Source organism: Marmota flaviventris, chromosome X (genome assembly GCF_047511675.1).
Source record: "Marmota flaviventris isolate mMarFla1 chromosome X, mMarFla1.hap1, whole genome shotgun sequence".
Classification (NCBI taxonomy): domain Eukaryota; kingdom Metazoa; phylum Chordata; class Mammalia; order Rodentia; family Sciuridae; genus Marmota; species Marmota flaviventris.
Genome location: NC_092518.1, coordinates 134,023,826 through 134,050,786, shown reverse-complemented (window position 1 = coordinate 134,050,786; position 26,961 = coordinate 134,023,826). Strand labels below are relative to the sequence as shown.

General features: G+C 50.2%; 3 protein-coding genes and 1 long non-coding RNA gene across 5 annotated transcripts; 1 reads left to right on the top strand and 3 right to left on the bottom strand.

Annotated features, from left to right (window-relative positions):
• Positions 1 to 190: 190 nt before the first annotated feature.
• Positions 191 to 6,898, bottom strand: Fam50a (family with sequence similarity 50 member A). The gene is made up of 13 exons (XM_027921757.2): positions 6,697 to 6,898; positions 5,369 to 5,453; positions 5,170 to 5,269; positions 4,529 to 4,674; positions 2,407 to 2,483; positions 2,202 to 2,268; positions 1,970 to 2,031; positions 1,692 to 1,768; positions 1,278 to 1,332; positions 1,049 to 1,097; positions 783 to 853; positions 558 to 668; positions 191 to 381 (listed from the first exon to the last, which is right to left on the bottom strand). Exons 1-13 carry the CDS (start codon positions 6,805 to 6,807, stop codon positions 373 to 375), a joined length of 1,020 nt encoding a protein of 339 aa, XP_027777558.1. The 5' UTR covers positions 6,808 to 6,898; the 3' UTR covers positions 191 to 372.
• Positions 6,899 to 7,587: 689 nt separating this feature from the next.
• Gdi1 (GDP dissociation inhibitor 1) lies at positions 7,588 to 13,644 on the bottom strand. The gene is made up of 11 exons (XM_027921715.2): positions 13,479 to 13,644; positions 12,172 to 12,279; positions 11,913 to 12,012; positions 11,637 to 11,771; positions 10,972 to 11,170; positions 10,582 to 10,713; positions 9,886 to 9,985; positions 9,287 to 9,458; positions 8,830 to 8,974; positions 8,659 to 8,713; positions 7,588 to 8,569 (listed from the first exon to the last, which is right to left on the bottom strand). Exons 1-11 carry the CDS (start codon positions 13,521 to 13,523, stop codon positions 8,417 to 8,419), a joined length of 1,344 nt encoding a protein of 447 aa, XP_027777516.1. The 5' UTR covers positions 13,524 to 13,644; the 3' UTR covers positions 7,588 to 8,416.
• Positions 13,645 to 14,231: 587 nt separating this feature from the next.
• Atp6ap1 (ATPase H+ transporting accessory protein 1) lies at positions 14,232 to 22,769 on the bottom strand. The gene is made up of 10 exons (XM_027921709.2): positions 22,580 to 22,769; positions 22,220 to 22,346; positions 19,456 to 19,530; positions 18,822 to 19,015; positions 18,215 to 18,255; positions 17,366 to 17,451; positions 16,647 to 16,885; positions 15,949 to 15,996; positions 15,513 to 15,744; positions 14,232 to 15,052 (listed from the first exon to the last, which is right to left on the bottom strand). The coding sequence occupies exons 1-10, from the start codon at positions 22,729 to 22,731 to the stop codon at positions 14,843 to 14,845; spliced, it is 1,404 nt and encodes a 467-aa protein (XP_027777510.2). The 5' UTR covers positions 22,732 to 22,769; the 3' UTR covers positions 14,232 to 14,842.
• A 220-nt stretch (positions 22,770 to 22,989) lies between these two features.
• Positions 22,990 to 26,095, top strand: LOC139703082 (uncharacterized). 2 transcript variants are annotated; one of them, XR_011705574.1, is made up of 3 exons: positions 22,990 to 23,108; positions 23,499 to 23,564; positions 25,917 to 26,095. It is a non-coding gene; the product is annotated as an uncharacterized lncRNA (long non-coding RNA). The 2 variants fall into 2 exon arrangements; XR_011705575.1 differs by lacking the exon at positions 25,917 to 26,095 and having other exon boundaries at positions 23,499 to 23,723.
• The last annotated feature ends 866 nt before the right edge of the window (positions 26,096 to 26,961 follow it).

The window sequence follows — 26,961 nt, the reverse complement described above, 5'->3', positions numbered from 1 at the left end:
AATGCAGCAAGACCCTGTCTCAAAATAAAATAAAAAACGGCTGGGTATGTATCTCAATGGTAAAGTGCCCCTGGGTTCAATCCCCAGTAAATAAGGTCAAATGGCCACAGTGAGAAATTCCATGTTATGTGAATTTTATGGCAATAAAAAATATTTTTAAACAGAACACACTTTCTCACAATGCAGGTACTCCAGCTCTAACATGTGCACTTATTTATTGTAGAAGAAAAAAGCAATAATGACAGTGCCAGGGGATGAGTGGCTACTGTCCTCCTAGCACACAACAGCACAGTCGCAGGGGAGTCAGACACTTGAGTTCTGGAGACATGGGGGTCACCAGGGACGGCCGAGGCCAAGCCACTTTCTACATGTTCACCGGATCTGGTGTGAGAACAGAGGGACAGGGGACAAGGAAGGGAAAACAGAGATGAGAGTACTGGCTGGCATATCCCTTTGGTTCTCTAGCAAGACACTGAGAGCCCACTTAGTCAGGCTGCCCACCCCCACCCTGGAAGGCCTCCTGGTGACCAGCCTCTCCAGCTTCCCTGCCTCCTCACCGTATACTTGTCCCACTTCTTTTCAGGGTCATAGGGTTCCCAGCGGCTGGCAGGGAAGATGTGCTTGTTCTTCTCATACCAGCTCCTCAGCACCACCTTTCCTGCATGAGACTAAGGAAAAGCCAACCTTCCTGAACTCTACTTTCCTTAACTTCTCCACAGCCCAGGGACACCACCCTGTGGACCCAGGACCTCTCCCCACCCAGTGCCCTGGCACCATCCTACTTCATCCTTCTCCACAGTGGCATCGCTGAGTAGCCGCACATCATCATGAACATCAAAGTTAAAGAGTGGCCCTTTGGGGGAGAAATAGCCATCCCAAGGTTACAGTGATATATGTATATGTGTGTGTGTGTGTATATGTATGTATGTATGTGTGTGTGTGTGTGTGGGTATATATATATATATATGTGTGTGTATATATATATATATATATATATATATATATATATATGTCAAATTGTGAGAGGGACTAGGCTAGGCTCACTCACCACTCTTCCCACGTGCCTTGGTAACGATGAAGTCATAGAAACTGTGATGCTAGAAGGCAAGGATAAGTTAGGTCAGCTTGATGGTCCATCTTGACCTCTCTTATCCATACGCCACTTCCCACCCATAGGCAGACGAAAGCATGAAAGAGTGCAGAGCTGTGTGGGAACGCTACTGCAGAGGCCTAGGGGCACAGGACCCACTGCATGAGCTGGAAGTTAAGGGACTCACATGGGGAATGATTAAGTCCTCCTTGATGTACATGAGCTGCTCCACCCCTGCTGACCTGAGGAAGAAAGATGGGGGGGGGGGGGATACAGATGGAAAGAGCACATTCTCCTCCCATGGAGGGAGGAAGCAGACAGTTAAAGAACTGGTTGGAATGCTTTAAGGGAAGCCCTCTGGTTTAGTGAGCCTGGGAGAGGCATTCCACTGTCCTCTACCTTTGGGCCAAGGCAGGATAGCTCCCACCTAAGCTCTTTATGGCAGGATGGAAAGAAAAAGGGGCCCGAGTCTCCCTTCTGCAGAGTGCAATGCCCAGCATGCCATCTTCCTAGCCAGGGAGTGGTGATCCTGGGTTTCTGGGATACTGGCTGAGATCACAGGATCTATACATACACACACAGGCGTGTACACACTGCTCACCTGAGCTCACTGAAGTCTTTACGCAGGATCTCAAGTGCCTTCTGGAGGAACTGCTGCATTGTATTGCCCTTTTTCATCTACAGGGGTGGCCCAAGAGCCAACATCCAGGAAACCAAGGAGTTAGGAAGAGAAGACAGAAGACTGGAGAAGTGCTTTTCAATAGGCAGAAGCTTGTAGGCCCTCATTCTCCCTACAGCTTTTAGGATCCCGGGGGACTTCTAAAGTCAGGCCTGTCAGTTCCTTCCCACCAAACCCAAGGGTGGCCCCCCACTGCCTACTTTGACTGTCCGCCGGTGTCCAGAGCCATCCCAGTAACTGAAGGTGATTTCAATCTCTTCACCTACAAATCAGAATTGCCTCTTGGTCTCCAGACCCAGGAACTCTGCTATAGAGCTTTCTCAGGGCACAGTGCACAGTCCAGGAGACTATGTTCAGGGGCCCAGCCCTGTTCTCTCACTGCCCCAGAACCCCAGGGCCAGACCCTCTGTGCCCAATTCCACAAGCACTCACTCTTAATCTTCTCCTGCTTGGCTTCCCACTCCTGCCGCAGCTCTTCCCGGAGACGATTTTCCTCCTCCTAGGAGAGGAAATGGGTGAAGGAGTGAGGACCAGGGCTGCTCAAAGGGTATAGCGACCCACTCCCTGAGCCAGAGTCTCTGCCAGGGCTGAGGTCAGGTCAGAATCAATGTCAGAGCCAGAGCCAGGCAGCCTTTACCTCCCTATCTCGGTCAGGCAAGAAGCTGGTGTCCACATCTGGGTTCTTCCCCAATTTCCTTTTCTTTGTGGTGATCTCTGGAGCAAAAGGAGGTGAAGTATGTCTTAGCATTATTCTGAAAATGGTTTTGATCTCATAGACCCCCAAATGGATCTCTCAGACCCCCAGGGTCCCTGAAGTACACTATGAGAACCACTGACCTAGAAGACAGACATAAACCAAAAAAAAAAAAAAAAAAAAAAAAAAAAAACCCAACAAGATATCAGGATCCCACTGCTACGTCTCTTAAAATGAAGCCTTTAGAAGGAGGGAAAAGCCTACACCAAACAGTGTTTTTGTAAAAGCCCTAGTGATACAGACAGGTTAATAACCTCCCCCCACTTAGGCCTGCTCAGACCAAAACAGTAGCTCCTGCCACACACAACACTGAGCTTGTGGCAGTTGACATGTAGCTAGCTGGACTAGCCTAGATGGAAATATTTTGGACACAGTTATGTTAAATACAATGTATTACTAGCCGACCGCAAGCCTGTATCCCAGCAGCTAGGGAGGCTGAGACAAGAGGATTGGGAGTTCAAAGCCAGCCCCAGCAACCGCAAGGCACTAAGTAACTCAGTGAGACCCTGTCTCTAAATAAAATACAAAATAGGGCTGGGATGTGGCTCAGTGGTTGAGCACCCCTGAGTTCAATCCCTGGTACCCCACCCCCCAAAAAACCCCAATGTATTACTAAAATAACAATTTCTAAAATATTCCAGGTCTGTCACCTTGCCTTCGTCTGAGGCTTGGGACATAACTTGTTCAGAGTTCTCAAATATGTCCACTCTTTCCTGATACTTCAGTGCAGCTGTATCTTTTCACCTTTCCTGTCTCTGGAACTAATGAAATTCCCCTCATGCTTAAGGCCCAACTACCAACTATCCTCCTTGTGACACATTCTTTGACCTTGGGCTACTCCCCAGGCCACAGGTGGGGCAGCAATTCATCCAGAATACATGCTGATTTGTATGCCTTCCACTAGGAGAGGACAATGCCCTGTATGCTCCTGATCAGGTACAGAGCATGTGTGTAGCACACAGGAGAACCAGGCTGGCTTTGGCTTCACTTACCAGCCTTCCCCAAAAGTTCCTGATGTCCCCTAGTTCTCACATCTGAGGTCTGTAGTGTCCACCTAATAGCCACTAAATTTCTTTGGCTGTGTAAATTTTACAATAGAACTAATTCAACAATTAACTCTTTAGTGCTCAGTGGCTACCATATTGGGAAGCACAGACATGAATATTTTCATCACTGCAGAAACTTAAAGCACCCAAGCATGGTCCAGAATATCTTCTCTCCTCAATCTATCCTATTATGGCACCTTCAGGGGGTAGCTTCTGGAACCTTCTGGACCAGTTACCAACCTCATTCCGACAGTCCTTGTACTGGTGGCTCCTGTCCAGGGGACACTGGCTGGGATTTGACTCAATTTGCCACTGACAGTGAGCCCCTACTTGGCTTTAAAAACCAATGCAGCTGGGGCTGGGGTTGTGGCTCAGTGGTAGAGCATTTGCCTAGCATGTGTGAGGCACTGGGTTTGATTCTCAGCACCACATAGAAATAAATAAATAAAATAAAGGTCCATCAACAATATATAAAATTTTTTTTAAACCTGATGCAGCTGGGCATGGTGGTGTACACCTGTAATCCCAGCTACTCATAAGGCTGAGGAAGGAGGATCAAAAGTTCAAGGACAGCCTCAGCAACTTAGCAAGACCCGGTCTCAAAAAATTTTAAAAGGATTTGGGAATGTAGCTCAGTGGTAAAGTGTCCCTGGGTTCTATGACCAGTACCTAATTTACTAATCAATTAGTTATTTAAAAATAAAAAGGGATCACGATGTAGCTCAGTGGTTGGTCACTTGCCTAGCATGCACAAGGTCCTGGGATCAACACTAAGTACTGCAAAAATAAAAATAAAAAAATATAAAAGTAGTGCAGTCCTGGCTCCTTGCTTTCCTTTCCTGCCCCATGTGAACTCTGGGACCATAAGCATAGTGAGCAACTGAGGCTGGGCAGTAGATGTTCTTTTTCCTTCTACAGCCCAAAATCCCGGATTGAGTTCTGGCAGGCAGGGCCCTCACCTTCCCTTTCCAGCTCCTCCTCATACATGGCCACCTCCTCCTCCTCTTCGCCTCCCTCCTCTTCTTCCTCCAAGGTGAAGGACAGGCTAGAGATCTTCCGCTTGGCCTCCTTCTTGCGCTCTTTTTCTCGCAGCTTCTCCAGCTTTCTACCAAGGCATGGGTGGCCATCATGCCCCATGTTCCTGCCTCTAGGTCCTTTCCCTGACCCAGAGACACTTGTGTGCTCAGTATGGGGCTCACCAAGTGCAGGTTGGATCTCCCTAGCACCCCAGAGGGATCCTCCTGCCCTGAGTCACTTCATAGCTCATGGGCAGAGAGCTCTGATTATGACACAGCAGGCATATAGAGATATGGTTAAGATAGAGAAGGGGGACAATGCAAGCTCTTAATACACCCACTGAAAGAAGAGGGCACAGAAAGGACTACCTTTATAGTACAGAGGAACAGAAAGGGGAAAGACAAACTAGGAAGGTAAGAAGACTTTAGTGTGGGCCCAAACTAGATGCTATACCCATTTCCAAAACAGGAAATGGGTTCCCCTCATGAAAAAGGAATAGCCTGACCCTTTCCCGGGAGCCCCCGAGTGCTAGCTGCATCTTAAGAGGAAAGCTGCTGGCCAAGGGACCAAGGAGGGAACCCACAGCTGCAGTTCTTTTGACTGCTCCTTCTTGGCCAGCTGCTTCTCCCGCTCCTTCACCAGTGCTTCCTGTTTGGCTTTCATGTCATTCAGGGTCACAAGACCTGTAAGGCAAGGAGACATGGGGGAAAGGCTGGTCATCCAGGGTTGGCAAAGAAACAGCCTCCCTAGGCCTGGGAGAGTAGCATGTGCACCCTGCTCACCCACGGTGCTGGACTTGAGCTCTGCCTCCACAGCATCGTAGTGTGCAGAGAACTTCTTGTCAATGTTGGATTTCATTATGTTCTCCTACAAAGGAGGGAACACAGCAGTGAGGACGACCCATCACTACACTGTAGAAACAACATGCTGGATGTTGGGGACCTGGGTTCTAGTCCGAGATATGTCCCTGGAAAAGACAGACCCTCCTATCCTTTATAGGTAGAGGATCCACAAAGCTAGGGGATGGTCTGCCAGCGCTATGAGAGTCAAATGGGTTGTTTCCCACCAACTCTTGCACTGCTCTGGCCCCTTTCATGTCTCCTGCTGAGGGCTAGAGCTTCTTTGGTGGCCTGCAGCCATTGGCCCTACTCATTTTTGGCCTTTTTCATATCCAGCCTATAAGATGATGCTCCTGAGACCGGACCCAAGGAGAAGACAAAGGAACAGAGTGGTTGAAGGGCTGAGCCCTATCCTGAGTGATCTTCCTCCCTCCTCCCAACCTCAGGTGTTGCCAAAGCTTCCCAGAGGCCTCCTCTCTCCACCCAGCCCCATTCCAAGAGTGCCACGTAGATCCATCTCTGACCAGGGCCTTCAAAAGAAGTGGTCAGCAGAGCTTGCCAGGAAGTTCCCACTGAGACAGCAGGGCTAGGTCCAGACAGTTTTGTGTCAAACATAAAGCATGTAGTGAGGCTGAGTGAAGTCTCTGCCTGAAATCTTGTTCCTGCTCTCCCCTGGAATCTGAAGTCCTTACTCTTCTGATGAATCTCCTCCAAAGGCACAAGTTGAGGGTTCATGATTCCTCTCTCCCTGAGCCCACCATCACTGGCCACTTATTGAAGCACTGGGGGAGCTGCTAGAACCCCAGAATGTGACGCGTGCCTGCCTTCATCATGAGTGCAAAGGGTTCCAGAATGAGTCTCAGTGGCCTGCCCTTCCCGGTATGCACTGGATCCTGGTAGAGGCCTGGTTCTGAGGGCTGGGGAGCCTGAACCAAGGAGTTCTGTGCTCAGAAGGAGCGTTTGGGAAGGCCTCCCAACCCCAGTGCTACCAACAGAAATATTGACTGGCTCCCTTCTGATGAAGGCTTGTCACAAGCTGTCTCTACCTCTGACATGGCCTGACTCTGGCCCATTTTACAGATGAGACTGCCGCTGGCTCACTTCTGCCATCTGCCAGAGGCGGCAAGCAAGAGTCCCGCTCGCGATTCGGGGACCGCCCCCTAGTGCTCCCAGCCCGCTGCCCAGGGTCTCCCAGGGCCTGAGGGTGGAGCTGGGCCGCCAGGGGGCCCGCGCGGTGCGCATGCTCCACGGCGCCCGGGCCCAGCCCGCACCTCTGCGATCCGCTGCTTCATCTGCTCCATCTGCTCCCGCTGCTTTTCCCGTTTCTTCATCAGATGCATGGCGCGGCCTGCCTCGCTCGCGGCGCCCTTGTACTGAGCCATGGCGGCGGCAGCGGTGACGGTGGCGGCAACAACTGTGACAGCGGCCCGGCTAAATCCAGGCAACGGCGGCGGCCGCGGTTCAGTCAGCTGACGCGTGACGTCGACCACTAGCGAAGGTGCGCCAGCGCCCGCCCCGCCCCGCCCCGCCCCGCCATCACTGCACGTGATCGCGCCCTGCCCCGCCCCGCCAGCCGCGGGAGGCTGGACCCCCACCTCCACAAGTAGGCTCTCGCCAGAGACCTCCCGGGCTTCTCCTCCCATTTATTCAGTGACACTAAGCTTGAATATGCCAACCTCTTGTCCTTCCTTGTAGTTAACCCCGACCCGAAGCCGGGTCTCCAGTCCGTCTATTTCTTCCTATCGACCCCAGAGCTGGGCCCGCCCCCTCCATTTCTTCGGGTATTGATCTTTCGGGTATTGATCTTTCACTGCTCAAAGCCGGCCCCCACAGGGTCCCTGCTTCCTCACTGCCTGAGCCCAGGTCTGGCATAGGCCCACAGACTTGTTCGCATACAGGTTGCTTGACTCCTACCCAAAGCTAGACCTAGTGTTCCCTTCGCCAGGCCCAAGGCTGGTCCCTGATTTCTGTCTTATTTTGACCCAGACGTTAGTTCTGTACCTTGATCTCCAACCGAGGCCAGATGCTAGCTTTCCTGCTTCCCCTGCACTGACCTTTGAGAGATGCATTCCCAGTGCCAGTTGCTATGCCTGGGCTCTAACCCAGACAGCCAAGGCCCTGTCAAGCACCCAGCTTTTGGGAATTCAACCTAAAGATCCAGGTTCAGGTTTCAACACAGTTTTATTGGGAGGTTTTGTTTTCTGTGAAATACACTAGAGGCTAGGGCAAGGGACACATTCACTTTGCAAGATAAGGGTTTCCCACCACTAAAGGAAAGGCATGGGGCAGGGCACACTGGGGTTTGGATCCATTTTCCCACCTCCTTCTGCTTTGCTCTTTTCTCTCAGCAAGTACCAAAGAACACAAAGACAAGGAATAAAAACAGCAAGATCAACCCTCCATTGGGGCCACACCTAAACCTTCTCCCCTTCCCTAGGCTTTGCCAGGGAAAGGAGAGGCTGAAGAAGCTTACTCTACAGCCCCCAGGCTGCATCAGAGGGCTTCAGGCTCAGATGGAAGGGGGGCAGAAGTTAATAAATTAGAATAAATTATGGGGGAGGGGAGGAATGCAATTTTGTGCTGGGAGGGCCCCTTCTTTCCAACACACTAGAGTTGGTGGGGGGAGGCAGGGGGCATCTCCAAAGGCCACTACAATGGGGGTTAAGAGCAGTGAGGGTAGAAGTCAGGTTTTCCTCCATGTCCTTCACGAACAGAGCAGAAGAATGGGGGGGGGACACACAAGGAGAAGAACCCTCTTTTCCTAGAATAAGGAGGGGACAAGAAAGAGGATGCTATCCAACCCCCATCTCCCAAACCATCACTAAGGTTAAAGATTTGGTCAGTGAATCAATGAGGTGGGTGATGGGAATGTGGTGGGGGAAGCAGAGGATGCTGGAAACAGGGTTGCCCAGCCATACTGTCTCCCCAGCCCTCGAGGAGAACAGAGATGGGGGAGGGGGCAGCAGGGGCTAGGGGAGGGGGGTTCGGCAATCACTGGTCAGCTTCTCCAAAGACGTCATTCTGTTTGCGCTTCATGTTCTCAAAGTCAAATGCAGAGCCAGCCATGCGTTTGTAGATGTCTTTGATGTCATTACAGGTTGTCTCAAAGTGTGTGGTAGCATCATAGGAGCAGGAACAGAACACCTGCAAACAGCCAGAGCCCATGGCCAGGGTGAGTTAGGTAGGGGCACTGGGTGGGCAGCTAAGAGCCAGGGCTGAGACAGGCTGCTTACCTGGCTCTCAGAACCATCATCAATGGGCTCATACAAGTCACTGATAGCCACAAACCTGGGGGGCAGATGGAGGAGGGAGGACAAGTCTCACAATGGGCCTTGCCCTTCTTGGTTTCTACTATCAGCTCCCTCCCTCTCATCCTCCCCATCAGGCTCAGCCCAGCCCCTCACTTCTGATCAATGGGCTCCAGCAGCTCCAATGCTGGCTCAATCTCCTTTTCAGGCTCTGCAGTCTCCACTGTGGTGCTGGCAATGGCGATGTATTTGCCCTGTGCGGCCACATTGTGTGCGTAGGAGATCATGCACACGTAGATGTCTGCCCATAGGAAACACTCCATTAACAGGGCCAAAGGAAACAGCCACACATGGAAAAGGCTCCTTAGGGGCCTTCTGGCCTGCCTGCCCCTTCCTACCCCGGCACAGCAGGCAGCAACCAAGGGGTCACCATCACGGAGGGAAAAGAGTCCAAGCCATCCAATCCTTAGGGTCCCCAAGTTGTGGTGACTACAATGAGGGTCCCATTTGTTCCATGATGGGATCATGTGGGGAGCCCCAAGGCTGGGGTGAGGGGAGGCACAGCAACCCCAAGGAGAGTGAACAGGAAATACTCAGTCATGGCCTAGCCTACCTGACTTCCTGTTGACCTGGTTCTGGGGGATGATGATTTGGCAGGAATTGGCATCATTGGTGTTCTTGATGGGGTGGCTAAGGATACAGATGATGCGGATAACCTGGCCAGCCTTCCGCACACGGTCCGGTATGTAGCTGGGGTCACAGATCAGCTGCTTGCAGCGGGCCACCTGTGAAGGCACCACAAGTCCTTGCCCATCAGACCATCCCATGCCCTGGGTGGTCACAGTCTGTATCCACAGTGAGGGCAGACAGCTCTGGCAGGAAGTGCTCCTCTGAGCTGTCACTACTGCTCCTCCTATAGTACAAGTAGGTGCCTAACTCAGAGAAGGGCAACCCTGCTGCTGAGAGACACTGTGATCAGGAATATTTTCTGGATCAAAGACATAGCATATGGTCTTTGAGGGATACCTCTTGCCAATAGAAATGGCTATGAAGACTTCTTTTGGGGTGACTCCCCAGTTCCCAGCTCTTAGGGCCTTGAGGTTGAGGAGCAGCAGACCCATCAGCAGTCAGGCTCCTTAGGAACTGAGCCCCTAAGGTGGCAATCAAACCCTGCCCTAGCCACAATGACCCCATCGCATGGGGAAGGCTTACCTCTCCCTCAGATTTTACGCCCACCACTTTGCCATTCTCCATGATGATGTCATCTACAGGTTTGTTCAGCATATATGTTCCCCCATAAATGGCACTCAATCTGTGGCGAAGACAGTGATGGTGAAGTTTCCCTTCAGGATAAATGGGGATCAATTCCACTACACTCTCCCCACTCCACCACCAAGGTACAGAAAAGATTGCCCAGGCAGGCCAAAGTCAGGAGATCCAGCAGTTCGTCCCAGCTCTATCACTGCCACAAACTCAGGACTGATCTTGGCATGCTCCTTCCTCTCTGAAGCTTCTTCCCAGAATATTCTGTGATGGGCTATATTCTGTGATGGGCTAATATGAGGATGGCAGAAGAAAGCAGTTCCACATAGAAATGAACCAGAGGACCAGAATAAAGGGACTCACTGGAGAAGGGCCAGCTATCAGCTAAGCCTCAACTCCAGGTTCTGGGACCCGGTGTCCAATCCTGGTGTTGCCAGAACTGAGAAAGCCACTTCCACAGAGGCCTGGTTCTTTTCCTGTATACCTCAATGTACTAGGGCTATGCTATCACCCAGAGATGGAACAAAGTAAATGAAGATCACAGATGGGAAGGTATGAAATGCTCTAAAAATGCTCAAGGGGGTCATTTCCATTCTTGGCCTTGGTACTAGTAATGCCAACTGAAAAAAAATGCCATTTCCTCACCTTGCAAAGCCCTGAGGCAGCTCACCCAGGCCATAGAGTGGGTATAAATATGGGCTCTTGCCATACCGGGCCAGGGACTCGCTGTACAACTTAATGCGGTTGATGGTCTCAAGACAGGGCTGGTCCAGGTAGCTGGGGGACAGGAATCCGGGAAGATGCTCTGATAGCAGCACCCCTGCTCATCCCCACCCAGGCACCAGGCCAGCCTTCCCACCTCCCTGTATGGCCTGGTAAAGATATGGGTAAAATGCAGGGGAGAGAGGGAGTGAAAGGTAACAGACGGGTAAATACAAGGGACATGCAGGGTGGGCAGAAGGAGCAGGAGGAAGGTGTGAGGAGGGTAGGGTGTAGGCTTGGCAAGGGGCCTCCCACCACACCAGCCTCCCTCACTCATCAGTGCGATAGAGCGCCAGGGCATGGCCAGTGAAGTCAATGACATCCTGGCCCAGGTCAAACTTCCGGTAGACATCACGCATGCTGGTAGTCTGGGGGTCAACACCCTCAAAGGTCTTGGGGTCATTCTCATCAAAGTTTGCCACAAACACCAGGAACTTGCGAAAACGCCGTTTCTCAAACATGCCCATCAGATCTGAGAAAGGGAGCATGAAGAAACTTTCTGTATCACTGGAACACTAAACCCCCCTTCCCAGCTGGGCAGGCCAAGAAAGTAGATGCCCTAGCTCCAGCTGAGCTTCTTCATGTGTCCTGATGTTTACCCTCCTACCCTTTTTGGCCTTAGTTTCCCCACTTGTATGAATAGGGGGTTGAGTTGGACTTGGCCTTCCCATCTCCACCACTTTGGGATATTTCAGGGGTTAAGTGGAGGCCCTGCCAAAGTCTAAAAAGAATCCCCCTCCATCTTTTTTCTACATGTGTTTCCCTCCTGGCAACCTGCAATGGAGAATACAAAGCAAGGAGCCTCTCGTACTGCCTGGTGAATGCTACCTGGTGCAAAGGGAACCCTTCTCTGGATGGCTACCTTGCCACCAGCCCTGAGGACAGTCTGCCTCCCCCACCCAGTCCATTATTCTCTGGATCAGGGGACCCACACTCACTGGAAGCCAAGGCCTCAGTCTCAGTGGATGGCACTTTGTAGATCTTGCCCCCCTTGTACACAAAGCTTCCCTCCACCACCTTGAAGTCCAAGTAGCGAGTTACTTCTGTATACAGTAGCATCTTTACCAGCTGCCCTGTTGGGAGGGAGAGGCAACATTAGCTCAGCTCCCTCCAGAAGCTCTTGTATGGTCTGGCTGCTCCTGCTCTAATGTCTGACCCTCCATTGGTCTTCCCAGTTGCCCACCCCTCAACAATATCTTCTTCATCTCCCTCACCATTGGCCATGAGGAATTTGGGGATCAGGTCAACGTTCCAGTCTCGGCCCCGGCCCATCGACTCAGGGGGCCCCTCCAACAACTGAAAGCGCTTGTACAGCTGTAAACAGGAGGGAGAGAAAGAGAAAAACCTCAAGGTCTACCCCTATGTCCCCTACTGTCCTAGAGAGCCTGGGGACATTCTTCCACCCTATGCCTCAATGTGAGAGGGTTAATGAAGGATGGATCTGGGCCTGGGTCCAGGTTTAGGCAGCCTTACCTCCTCCAAGGGAGTGATAGAAGAGCTCTCGCCCCCATAGTAGGGGTTTCGGTCCATGTGCAGCACCTTCTTTCCATTCACAGACATGATACCTGACAGGATGCATTCCTGCGGAAGGGGTGACATTTGCTGCTGCACTCCCACCTGCCTGCATTCCCAATGGCAGCCCTGATTTGTTCCCAAACCTGCCACAATGGACAGCTCCTTCCACCCCTAGCTTGTTGCGTTGCCTAAAATTGAGGGTGACAGCTTTATCTGACCAGTGTCTTCCATAATCTTGCTGGGAAAGATATGAAGAAGGATAAAAATAATGGAGACTTTGAGGGGAACAGAGTGTGCATCAGACACAGGGACAGTCTTCCAATACGAACATGCCAAGAAAGTCATCTATCTATGTAGAGCACATGGAAGGACAGATAAAACATGATGAATCATAGAGAAGACCCATTTCAACCTCAAAGGACACCTGAAAGGGAAGCCAAGATTATCACAGTCTTTGAAATTGCAGGCCCCACCCTCCACTGCTCTTTTTTCAAAGGACAAGAGCCCCTGACCCTGAGCCTTCTTGACCATGATCATGGAAGGAGGGTGTATGGGCCCAGATTGAGGGAGATGAGTCTCAGGTAAGCAGACCAATAGGGTCTGGAGGAAGGGAAAAGATAAACACCCTCAGCAGTTACTAGCCCAAGGACAAAGGCTGCAGACACCATTCAGTCTGAGGTCTCCATGGGAAACTGGGGTGAGGTAACAGGAATGTGGTCACTGCCCCCGCTGCTGCTGCTTCTGGAACATTCCCTGGGTTCCCTGACCCCCGAAAAAGCCAGGAAGGTGGGATGAGAGTCCACCCTGGCAAGGCCACCTGACCCCATGGCCTCATGCTGCATCCCCACTGCGATTAGCACAGGATAGGAGGGGATACTGGGAAGGGATGCTGGGCGGGTGATGGGTGCCGCAGATGGATAAGGGGGGCAGGGTGGGCGGGGTCGGGGGGCATCAGGTCGAGTGGGGGTGAATTTTCCAGCCAAGCAGGCCAAGGGAGGGAGCACACCAGGGGGCCAGGGGTTGCAACCTGGGGAGTCGTGAGGTCGTGGAGGATTCCTTCAGGGCGACCAAGGCATAACAGTCGAATACAATCGACATTGTGTGGCAGGGTAGTGAGGTGGGCATAGGGCTGGCTTTTGGGGAACCTGAGCGGAGAATGCAATGATGGGACGATGGAACGATGGGGCTGGTGACCAGGGGCTGCATCATCGCGGACGGTGGGGAAGGCATGATGTAGGGCCAAGGGCGCGCGAGGGTGCACTTACAGTGAGGCCGGTCCCCAGCACGATCACATCGTATTCCTCATCCATGGTCAGGCCTTGGTGCCAGCGACCGCTCGGCTCCTCCTCCTCCTTCACCACAGCAGCCGCCGCCGACGCCGCCGACGCCGCACTGGACCAAAGATGGCGGCTCTACGGCCGCCGCCCGACCCCTCCGCCGCGTCAAAGAGTCCCGCCCCCTCCCTGCGCGCCCTCCACGCCCACAGGGCCACTGCCTCCGCAGATAGCCTCCCAGAAGGGCTTCCGGCGCGCGGGTCCCAGCACCAGCCCCACTCCACGAGCGAGTCTGCTCGCGGAGGGTCTAGAGAAGAGCGGGGAGGGGCGGGGCGGCGGCTGGTGCTGCGGTTCGTAACGGATCCTTGCGCGGGAGCCGCACGCGCCCCGCCCCGCCCCGCCCCGCCCCCCGGGAGGCTCAGCGCGGCCCCGCGGGTCTGTCGCGCGCCGCTGCAGCAGCTTGGGGGGGGGGGGGGGCGGCTGTCGCGTTGCTTTTTCTGAGTGCTGCCATTGTCACGAGTACCTCCCAAGGCTGGAAGCACATCCAGACTTTGCCCTAAATGCCCGTTCGTACTCTAACCAGTTAGAGGCTCGACTTGTGAAAGATCCTCCCGGCCACCCAGGTTCTAAATGTTCTCGCCTCCCGCCTGTCCTGGCTCGGCTACATCCGGGTGCCTCCTCCTGCATCCCTCAGCCAAAGCCAAGTGCATACCTAATCCAAGCGCAGAAAACAGTGACAAGAGGTCCAATACAGTCTTTATTTTATTAGGAAGGAAACAAGAGAGCACCCCAGGCTCCTGCCAGGCACTCCTGGTGGGAACATGACAGAAACCCAGTGATTGCATCCAGGCCACCTGTAGTGGACGTCCCTTCCTTCTCAGGCCACAGAAATAAACCCCAGTGTACTGCTTATTGTTAGCACATCACCAAAAAATAATAATAATAATAATAACAGCAAAGCTAGACGGTTAGTTAAGCAGTACTTCCAAATACCTCCACACTCAGGAAACCTCAAGCTCATGGCTGCTACTAGAAGCCCCATAAAGCTTGGGGAGAGAGCATTTGTTACACAAAAGCACTATAAACAGCAAGGGGGTAATGGTGAAAAGATAATAATAAATAAGGAGAAAGGGACCCTAGAACTACTGTCCCCTCCCTTCACAATGACTGAGCCTGGGAAATTTGTCTAATATCTATGCAGAATATATACACCTTATTGGTAGAGATGGGGGGACAGCCCCAGGGAAGCCCCTCAGTGGGTAGAAGAGGGGAAGCCCTTCAGAGTCCAGTGTGCCACAAGATGGGAAAGTGACAACCTGAACACCATCACACCCTCAACCTCCCATTAGCATGGGTCACACAATCTGAGTCAGAGAGATAGTGGGGCCCTTGTGGTCATCAAAGCGGTCCATGGTCTTGAGGCTGAGGATCATGTGTAGGCCATAGGTGAAGATGAAGAGCATGAAGAGGGAGGTGAGCAGTCCCATCCATATACCCGGGGAGAAGAAGCCGGCACAGTCACTGGCGTAGGAGAACTGCTCACCTGTCACATTGAAAGCCTGAATCTGGGGAAACACACAGATGTGAGTCAGAAGAGACCATGTGGCTCCACATAAATGGGAGGTCCAGAGTCAGGGACAGTCCATATTCCTGATAGGCAGCACAAGACAGGACTGTCAACCACAAGCCCAAGCTACATTGAGACTCTTCAGATCCTTCCTCCCCCTCCCCTAGTACTCTGCTACTATCAGCCTGCATTCCCACCTGAAGGGGAACATGACAGAAACCCAGTGATCACATCCAGGCCACCTGTAGTAGATGTCCCTTCCTTCTCAAACCACAGAAATAAACCCCAGTGTACTGCTTATTGTTAGCACATCACCAAAAAACACAATAATAGCCAAGCTACATGGTTAGTTAAGCAGTACTTCCAAATACCTCTATACTTGGAAAACCTCAAGCTCATGGCTTCTACTGGAAGCCCCATAAAGCTTGGGGAGAGAGCATCCCCTCCCTATTCCATACCTGGAAGTCCTGAAGAGTCATCTGCCACAGGGAAGGCTGTGTGCGGGCTTCAAGGAGACTGCCCTTCTTGCTAAGACTGCTGACATACTCGCAGTGAAAGGAGTAGATGCTAGGCCCTGTGATCTGGGAAGCATTGAAGTAGGTGACAGAGCCATTGCTGTGGATTTCGAGGCGATCCATGGTAAACCAGTGCCGGGCAGATACTGGGTAGAAGCGGTTAGCCAGAATGAATCTGGAGGAGGTGTTAGGGGTGTCAGGTAAGCAGGGGAGACTGAAATGACAGTAGCCCCCACCTATATCTTAACTATTTCAGGACTCACTTGTGTTTTATTTATTTGTCTTTTTTTTGCAGTGCTGGGGATTGAACCTAGGGCCCTCCACATGCTAGGCAAGCACTCTACCACTGAGCTACATCCATCCCACTTGAATGACTCACTTGAACGTCACTGTGGTATCAAAGAGCCGTTCATAGGTCAGCGAGAGCCTGCAAGGTGAGATAGAGATGTGCTATCAGTCTCCAGGAGGGCCTTGGGTGGCTTAGAGGAGCAAGCTCCTCAGTCTGCTCCTGCCTAAGCTGCCCCAGTTCCTCATAGTCACCTGAAGATGCAGTGTTCCCACTTGATAGATGGGGAAACTAAGGCTCCAGTCGTAACCAAGTTAAGAACAGAGCGAGGAGGTAGAAGCCAACACCCAGGTGCTGTGCCTCTAGCTTAGGGCTCCTTTCTCTGGTCCCCCTGAGTCTACTTCCCCTCCTTTTAGCTCCCTGTTAGAGTCACTGAATTGCCTAGTTTGGGCTTTGGGGTAAGGGGAAATGGGAGGGTATGGGGGCCCTAGAACTGATTGTTGTAGCTGGTCTGGTATCTGACCACACACAGGCCTAAGGTTTCCTTCAAGGGGGAAGCACCAGGTTCCCGGGTCCCAACCAAGGCCTAGGGAGCACAGGGAGGCAAAACTGTGAGTACCTCCCCCTCTAGTAGCTCCACCCTGAGATACCACCTATCCCTGGTGAATAGAGCCCACCAAGACCACCCTCACCCACAACACACATACCTGCCCCTGGATCCCTGCCCCTGTCCCACACTGGCAGGAAGGCCATGTGTGGTGGCTCATTCCTCCCCAGCCTAGTGCCCTTACGTGGCAATGGAGTCATTCCAGGAGGAGCCAGTCAAGTTGAGCCCTTGCACCCCAAAGGTGAGGGAAGTCAGATCTTCCCACTGCTCCCTGTATGCCACAGAGAAGTTCTGGGCCCAGAACAGGATCCGCGGGGCAGTGTCATTATAACTCACAGGAGGATGGATCACAGCTGGTGCCACTTGTTCTTGGAGTAGCTGGCGACCTAGTCCCCCAGCCACCATGGCTACATCACGAGCCACCTGCAGAAACACCCAATAAGCCTTCTTTCAACAGCCTTGGGAGCAAGTCCTGACCCACTGTCCTGCTCTCCCATCTCTCCCTATTGGGCACCCTGTCCACCACCTAAAAGTCCTAGAAGTCTGAGAAGGCAGTTTTCTCCAGGAAGCTTTTCCATGGGCCCCTAGCCCTGATGATATTTTCCCTCCCTCAAACTTAGGATCTCGTGGACTATGTTCAAGAATGCAGCCCATAAGGCTCACAAAGAAAGATGGAAGGCTGCCCTAGATGGAGGAGGCAGAACTTGACTGCTCCTCCTAATCCTCCCAGAGCTGCCCCACTGGGGTAATCCTCCAACTGCTTCCATGAGCCCTGGGGCTTCTAGGAGGCCTTGCATATACTTCACCTCTAGGCAGACTCCTAGCACATGCTCCACCTTTAGGCAGACTCACCACACTGCCTCTCCCCACATGCCTCAGAACCCTTGCTGGTAATGCACATACCCTGGAGGGGCGGACTGCTGTGAGAGCTGCTGTATAAGGGACATCTTCAGACTTGAGTGTGCTTAGCACCTGCCCAATGACTTCATCTGAGGGGAGAGCAGAGAACAAGGTCACCAGGCAGCCCACTTAAAGAAACGCTGCCTGGGGCTGAGGTTGTGGCTCAGTGGCAGAGCACTTACCTAGCATGTGTGAGGCACTGGGTTTGATTCTCAGCACCACATATAAATAAATGAATAAAATAAAGGTCCATGGATAACTAAATAAATACATATATACATATATATATATATAAAAACACCGCCTACCGTCTGCTTTAGAATCCTGGATCATGTGAAAGTCATGCTTTTAGTTTCCACTGAAGATCCCTAAAAACTGCTATTTGTCTTCGCACCCCTCTGCAAGCCTCCCCAGGGAAAACTGTGGCCTGTCAACAACACCCTAATGCCAAGCCCAACCTAAGCAAAAGGAAAAATACATATAGAAAACTCTATATCCACCCAACTACCATTCCATGGGGAATGAAAAGCTGTCATTTATAGCAAAAAAAAAAAGTCCTCCTAATTGTTTATTGCAGTGTGAAACTCTGGTATTCACACAGCCCGAGCACCAACTGGATCCACAGGTTCCTGCACAATAAGTCACAAGGCATTTGGACACTCTGCAAGGTGAGACTAGTTGCAAAGAGCTGTGACAGGAGAGCTGGCATTTCTCTGCTCAGCTCTCAGCTGTTCCAAGAAGCAGGGAGCCATCCTGGGGGTGAGAAAGGGCTGAAGAAAGATGTAGGCTAGCCTTCTGTGGTCCTTGCCTGAGGAGGAAGTGAGAACATGCATCCTCCCTGACCCCACTCACCGTTGCCTGTGAGGACTTCCCTGGGCGCCATCAGACCGGAGCTATGGACAAGACACAGCATGAGACCTCCACAGGTAGCTCTGCCTGGCCTGCAGCCTGCTACCCTTCCCTCAGCTCCTCTAGCTTCTCCTCCCTCTCTACTAGCCACTCACCAAACCTGCACATTCCAGCCAGCACTCTGAAACCTGTGCAGGGACCAGGCTCACCAACTCCCTCCATTTTGCTTACTTCAGCACCTCTGCCTGGAATCATGTTCCCCTTCCCCCACAGGCTTCACAGTCACCACCATGTCCTTGACATCTGCTCTATGAATAGGGCCTAGATAGGTGAGGAAATTCCCCACAAGCAGGTCCCCTGTCTGCCTCATCTCTGGAGGCCCAACAGACCTAGCACACTGTTGGGTACTGACTCTTAAGTCAAACCTGGCAGAAGGCTCTTCCCATCTCTTCCTGGCAAAGAGGGAACCTTCTTCTGGAAGGGTTTTAAGGTGATACATAGCAGGGGGAGTACTATCATCTTTGGCCAAATTGTGCCACCAAAGCCCAGAGCCTTGCCTTTCTCTGGGCCCCAAGGCTAGATGCTGGAGACTAGGCTACCTGGGCCATACCTGGCTGTATAGGGCAGACGGATGAGCAGAAGTGCAGGGAGGCTGGCATTGAGCTTCAGCTCCCGAAGGGTAGCAAGGTCCACATGCAGGGGACTGGCCCCAAGCTTCTCCTGCAGGTAGGTGGTCAGAGTGCTGACTGCATACCAGTCAACAGCAGGAAGCACCAGCGAGGAGGGGGCCAGGTCCAGGGCATTCTGGGAGTTGGGAAGAGGTGGAAGGCTAAGTGAACCAGAGACCAGTAGACCCAGGCTATCCCCCCAAACTTCCCTGGCAAGATAGAACCACAAAGGGGTCTCACTTTAGGTCAGAAAGAAAATGGCCCCCTTAGGCCTGAAACTTAGACCCCAGGCCTTTCTACCCTCAAAGCCAACATCTCTTGTCCCAAATCATACACTTCTCAACTTTTTTTCAGTGCTCTACCACTGAGATTTCATTTTATTTGGAGACAAGTCTCTCGAACTTGCCTAGGCTGGCCTTGAACTTATTATGATCCTCCTACCTCCGCCTCCCAAGTAGCTGGGATTATAGGCATGTGACACCACACCTGGTTAAGTACAGTTCTTATTGTGCTGGAAAGGAAGGCACAGGATGGCCTGTCCACATGACCCAGGGCTGGGAGAGGACTCTTACTTACCTCCAGGTTAGAAAAGGCGCTGTCCTGCTTGTTTCCAAATACACCGCCATATGCTGTGAAATCCTCAATGCTTAGCTAATAAGAAAGCAGAAGAACCATCTCAGGAGGTTGGGCAACAAATAGGGGCCAGAGGACCTATGTATTCTCAGAGCCAGTAAAAATCTCATTTAGAGTCAGATTTGGCATGATAGGCCACAAACTGTGGGTAAGTAGGGTGAGGGTTGGGTAGAAGGCTCACTCTTCCCTGTAACACTGTCAGGATAGGGTGACAAGACACAGAAGATATGGTCACGGGGTTGAGAGATCTGCAGGTGGCTGGCTTGTGGTAACCTCGGGAGTAGGAGTCAGCCAGCAAGAGGAACTGGAGAGGAAAGAGGGAAGCTAGAGGAAGGGAGGGTTGCAAGCAAAACATTCACAGCGTGGCTACCAAAACGGAAGTCAAAGTCAGAGCAAAGGAGGGCCAGCTATATCCAGTCCAGACAGGATCTTCTTTAAGGAGGATGAGAAGTACCCCCCCACCACCATTTTTTGGTGGGAGGGCAACAAAGTATAGATCTTAGAACACGTGTAGTGGAGGAAGCAGCAAAGTCTTTGGAGCTCTCAGGACCACAGCAACCCCAGTGCCTTCCCTTTCCCTCTACAATATATACATGGCCTTTAACTCCTGCCCTCTACCCTACCCCCCAGTTTCTTCTGGCTTCTGTCAGGTCCAGAGATGATCTTAATCAGCTTCCTTAACCTCACTATGTTTAGTATACACACTTGCTCAGCTGTCCCACCTTTCAGGGAAGGAAATTCAACCATGTTTGGCTGCTTGTGCTGTCCAGTGGGCTTTCTTTCTTTCTTTCTTTTTTAATCTTTATTTTATTTATTTATTTATTTATTTATTTATTTGTATGTGGTGCTGAGGATTGAACCCAGGGCCTCGCACATGCTAGGCGAACGCTCTACCGCTGAGCCACAACCCCAGCCCCAGTGGGCTTTCTTTAATCAAGAGATCACATCACTCCCTGTTCCAAGGCTTTCTGTCATATTGAGAACTGCAACCAACCTTCCTCCTCATAGCCTAGACAGCCCTCCCTCATCTCCTGGCTACCTGGAAAACCATCTCCTAATCCTTTCTCTTACTCACAAGGCTCCAGCCACACTAAGCGCCTCCTTGAACTTACCAAGAGCACTCCTTACACATGGCCCTTGCATCTGCTGTTCCACTACCAGGGATGTCCTCCCAAAGCTAGATAGCTCTCTCCCTCTTCAAGATATCACCTACTCAGTGAGCAATTACCTGATCATCCTCATCTAAAAACAGCATCCTAAATTACTCTGTCCTCTTAGCCTCCTTCCTTTGCTAGACTATAGTACTGATGTCATATACCAACTTAGTATTTACTGGTTGCCCCCCAAGAACATTGGCTTTCTGAAGAGACGAGGCTTGGTTGATTCTGCTCACTACAATATTCCTAACACTTAACAATACCTGATATATATGAAGCATGTCATCTTTGGTAAATGCATTAATGTCCCAAGACTGGGGGTACCCCAAACATGTTTTATGTAGATAAAGAATTACTTCTCACAGCCCTGATGTAGGTGGTGTCTTCATTTCAAATTTGCAGAAACTATCATTTACAGGGATTATTCATGGGCTCAAAGGCTGATAAGTGGTAGAACTAGGAGTCCATTATTTTTTAAAAAATATTTATTTTTTAGTTGTACACAATACCTTTATTTTGTTTTTATGTGGTGCTGAGAATTGAACCCAGGGACTTGCACATGCTAGGCGAGCGCTCTACTGCTGAGCCACAACCCCAGCCCCCATTATTTTTTTATATTTATTTTTTAGTTGTAATGGGACACAATATCTTTTATTTATTTATTTTAATGTGGTGCTAAGGATTGAACCCAGGGCCTCGCATGTGCTAGGCAAGAACTCTACTGCTGAGCCACAATCTGAGCCCAAGAGTCCATTAATTTATACCACCTCCCGGAAATACTACAGGCCAGCATGACCACTACCACCTGCTGACACAGCAATGGAGGAAGGCAAAAAAAAAAAAAAATGAGCCAGAAAGCCCACTAACAAGGAAGGGACAAGTAGAGGCTTTATAGCCTCCCAAACACCAATCATAGGTTTCCCTAGAATCCTCTCGCGTACTACACATTTGCTTTGGGGACCGAGGCCTAGAGAGGAGGGAAAGCAGCATGCTGATTATGAACACAAACTGGGGAATAGGTCTGACAGATTCAAGCTGGAACCAGTGTGCTGTCTAAATTGTGGAACTTGTACAAATAATTACACCTCTAAAAACCTTAGTTTCTTTAGCAAGATAACAACATCAGCTTAGTACAGCACATATGAAGCAATAAATATGGAATCATTTTTGGATTATTCCTATCTCTATTATAATCACTACAGTTTGAGTTACAACTCTGCCAACCATTAGCTGTGTGACCTTGGGCAAGTCACTTATCCTCCTCCAGCCATCAGACTTCTCATGTGTAAATGGTTATGATAATTCAAACCACACTAAAGTAGGTCATAGAATGTCTAAAGTGCTTGGTCCTTAGTAGGTATCTGGTCTCTGACCCGTTGTTTCCTCCAATCTCTGACCATTTCCACTGAAGCTTTTCCTACAGGCCTTACCAAGAGTAGAACCACACCTTGGGACAAGGTCATGGAAGCTTCCCTTTAGTAATGGACTGTGGGGGCAAGCAACCTGCCCGCCTCCCAAATACCAGGACTGAGTAGACTGGGTGGGCGCACCTTGTCCTGTAGGAAGAGCAGCACATTCCGGGGGCCCAGTTCCAGGGCGGGGTCTAGGTAGGTAGAAAGCTGCATGTCGCTGGTGATGTGGCCCTCGTGCGTGTCGACCACAGGAGCCCACAAGTCCCTGACAAGGGGCAGAAGAGGTGCTGTCATGAGGGGGCGCATGGTTTGAGATCTGAAGCCCATGGGCGCCCAGCTTGATGCGTGGGGCTCATAGCTCTCTCTGATACCCGCTGACTTGAAGCGAGCCCCAGAGCAAGGGACAGTCCCCCTCTTGGCCCCGCAGCCCCTCACGGAGGGCGTCCCAACCGCCGCGGCGCGCTGCGCAGCCCGCCCCAACCCGGCCCGGCCGCTCACCGGTCACTCGACCACAACACCAGCGGCACCTGCTGCTCCGCCACCACCGCCGCCGCCGAAACCAGCAACAGCGGCAGCCATGGCATTTGCCAGAGCGCCGGGGCCCACCGCGACCCTGTCCGCACCCGAGCCACCAATCCCGCCGCCATCATAGCCTCAGTCTCCACTGTCAGGGACGCCACGGCCGCCGCAGATCAGGTGACCACGGCCCCCTCCCGAACCCCGCCCCACCCCACCATTGGTCCAGGAGTAGGCTTTCTCATCAGAGTCTCCCATGATTGGGCCAAGTGCATGGCACTCTCAACTACTCCTTTTCACTGGTTGGCTGTACGTGTCTTCAGGCACGCATGCTCTGCGTGAGGAAGGGGGCGGGGCCGAGCCCTACCTGCTCAGACCCGACCTATCCTGGCGGCGCGCTGTGGGGTTAGGTGCCGTTCGGCGCAGCCCCATAGGGTGGTTCCAGAGCGCTGCAAACTGAAACATGTCGCCCTTCCCTGTTTTAGTCATTTTGCTTAAAATTGCAAAAGTGGTACGTTTTTCCTGCAGATAGACTCTCCCTGGTACAGATGAAAGGAGAATGCAATCCCTTAGCGTGAGGAGAGATGAGGACCCAGGAAGGAATCGAGAACACCAGCACTTACAAAGGGCAGGGAGGAGGAGGGTCCAGAAAAGACCTAAGGAAGCAGCATCCGAAGACGAGGGGGAAACCGCAGAAGGAAGCGGGGGTTTCACGGACACCATGATTAACAATGTTACTTGTCCATTGCCGCTAAATGGTAAGATAAGGACAGAAAACTGTAACTTGAACTTAGTCCCGATTTGCTCTTAAGGAAGGAAAAAGAGTGACAGGTAAAGTCAGGAAATGGAAGACAACCTCAAACGAATTGTGAGATTTTTTTTTTTAATATTTATTTTTTAGTTTTCGGCGGACACAACATCTTTGTATGTGGTGCTGAGGATCGAACCTGGGCCGCACGCATGCCAGGTGAGCGCGCTACCACTTGAGCCACATCCCCTAGCCCTACGAATTGTGAGATTTTTAAAAAATCTTTTTCTGTGCCCGTTTTTTTTGTTGTTGTTTGTTTCTCAGACTTGTGATTGTTGCAAACAAAATAATAAACACAACCAAATATTGAATTCTCCATACGGTATTATCCTGATTAATTTAGGAGGAAGCGAACAGATGTCTTCAACTTACTTTGAAATGCACCAAAAATAAAATGGAAACAGGGTAGATAGAGATAGGTATGTGACAAAGCAAGGATGCTAACGTTAATGGCGAAATCTAGGAGGTGGGCATACATGTGCTGGATTAAATTTGTGTCTACCCAGAATTTGAAAGTGCAACGTTATTTGGAAATAAGGTCTTTGCAGATGGAATCAAGTTACAATAAAGTCATATTGGAGTAGGATGGGCCATAATGCAATGGCTGGTGTCCTTATAATAAGAGAGAAATTTGGACATAGATACACAAGGAAGAAGGCCAGATGACAATGAAGACAGACTGGAGTGATGCAACCACATGTCAAGGAACATCAATGATTGTTGGCCTCAATAGAAGCTAAGAAAAAGGCCTGAAACAGATTCTTCCCTAGAACCTTCAGAGGGAGCTCAGTTCTACCAACACCTTGGACTTCTAGTCTCTGGAACTATAAGAGAAGAAATTTATGCTGTTTTAAGCCTCGCAGTTTGTAGTAACTTGCTACAACAACCCTAGAAAATTAACACACTGTCTTTAACATTTTTATATTAAAAATATAGTATGTCAGCCAGGATGTTAGGAAGTAGTATCTGTTGTATACAATGGTAAGAACAATTGATACAGCCTTTTCAACTTTTTAAATTTTATTTTATTATTTATTTATTTTGGTACCAGGGATTTAACCCAGGGATGCTTAGCCACTGAGCCATATCCCAAGTCCCTTTTATATTTTATTTTGAGACAGGGTCTTACCAAGTTACTTATGCTTCACTAAGTTGCTGAGGCTGGTCTTGAACTTGTGATCCTTCTGCTTCAGCTTTCCGAGTCACTGGGATTACAGGCATACTAGCCTTTTTGATTTGACAGTATCTATCAAATGATAAAATATGTCTGACTTTTAACCAAGCAGTTTCATTTTTAGGAATACATGCAACAGAAATATTCAGCTGAGCACAAGATACATATACAATGATGTCTTGTACCCTGTCACTGCTGTTACCATACCTGTCCTTCAAACACCAGGATGTTTGTAACTTGAATGAGAAGGTTGCTGAAGAAAACCAACATCAGGGATGTGCTTCTCACTAGCAGAATTCAATCTCCATCCTGAGCCCTGAGTATGAGAGAACCAGGGGAGCCAGAGAATTATCATTTTCCTGCCATGAAGTGCAGGAAGACATACCAGAAGCAGGTGGCAGTAGGTGCTAGGAGCCACCACCCCTTATACATAATGACTCTTGTCCCAGCCCTATTGTCTGAACACAGCCTCATGTAGCTAACAGACTATTTATCACCTCCACCTGTCAGAGAAACTGGTTATAAGATTAGTCATGGTTATCATGTGTGGTTTGGACTGGAACAATGGCAATTGAGCTGGAGAGAGGAAGTGAGCCTGATAGGACATTGTACAAAGTGACAATTGCTCTTACGTCTCTCTGAGTTGGAAACTGGGATATTAAATCAATAGGGGACATGTTAAGTTTGGGGTGCTTGTGGGAACCCCCCCCCAAGAGACAATGTCCAGGCCTGAGCTGCTTGTGGTGAGAGGTTTTCACTGGAACTTTGTCTCCAGAAACTGTCAAGCAAGGAGTTTTAAGCCCTAGTGACATGAGTGACAAATGGCCAATGGCCACAGATAAATACTGTGGAAGAATAGAGCAAACTTAAAACTTGTCTCATGTTTACCAACACAAAGGCTACCATTTAAACAGTTTCAAGGCCAATACTTTCTTGGGCTGAGGGTAGAGCTTAGTGTAGAGCCCATGCTTAATATGCACAAGACCCTGGGTTCAATCCCCAGTACACACACAAAAAGACTTTCTCCTAACTATGACCTTGCTAGCTGAGCTGCTTCTATCTGTGGGAGAGAAACTTGCCTGTACTGCTTGTATTCTTCCCTGAGTTACCAGCAGTCCCTAGAGTGGTGACCCTCAAGGCTTCCTTGAAGACAAGTCTAAGGAAGACATAGGACAGCAGATCATGATCCAGATGACAAATGACCAAAAGAAGGAGACATAGGGCTGGAAGGGAGGTATAGAGAGCACACACATGAGGCCTCTTTGACCATGAGATAACTTCTAAGCTGAGTCTATCACCAAATTTTTTAAAAATATTTATTTATTTATTTATTTTAGTTTTTGGTGGACACAACATCTTTGTATGTGGTGCTGAGGATCGAACCCGGGCCGCACGCTTGCCAGGCGAGCACGCTACTGCTTGAGCCACATCCCCAGCCCCTATCACCAAATTTTGACAGCACTAATGAGCACCTCTGTCCTGGATCTTCATCTTTAGGGTAAAACCATTTTTATTAAAAGCCATAATCACTCCATGTATTAGTCAATTTTTTTGTCACTGTGACCAAAATACCTGACAAAAATAAGTTAGAGGAGAAAAGTTTATTTGGGTCTCCCAGTTTCAGAGGTCTCCAGTCTATGGTTGGCTGGCTCCATTCCTCTGGACTAGATGATGTTCTGATGCAGAACATAATGGCATAAGGGCACAACAGAGGAAAGCTCATGGTAGCCAGAAAGCAGAATGCACCTGTACAAGTAGCTGGGAACACAGTACAATCCCCAAGAGCACAGCCCCAGTGACCTACTTTTTCCATCTTTGCCCACCTGCCTACAGTTTCCACCCACTATAGTAGTTCTTTCAAATTATTAATCCATCAACTAGATCAATCTACTGTTAGGTTACAGCTCTCATGATTTAATCATTTTATCTCTGAACATTCCTTCATTGCTTAACCCATGAACTTTTCTGGGGACATCTCATATTCAAATCATCACACACCATGGCTTCTTAAATTACCTTATTGTACTATTGGACACATAATAAAGTGTATAATATTATACATACTTGCATATATGTTCCATATGCATGTGTGTGACCTGTAGATGTGGTATTAAAAGGAACCTCACAGACCATACTCTGGACTTCACAGAGCACTGGTGATTCCTTGGTAGAAAACTGTGAAGGAAATCCCATCTTCCTTCCTCCCCTTCATCAGAAGTAATTGCAGGGCTGGGGTTATACCTCAGTGGTAGAGCACTTGTCTAGCATGTGTGAGCACTGGGTTCAATTCTCAGCACCACATATAAATAAATAAAAGGCTCATTAACAACTAAAAAAATAATAACAAAGGAAGTAACTGCAATCCTGAATTTATTGTTATCA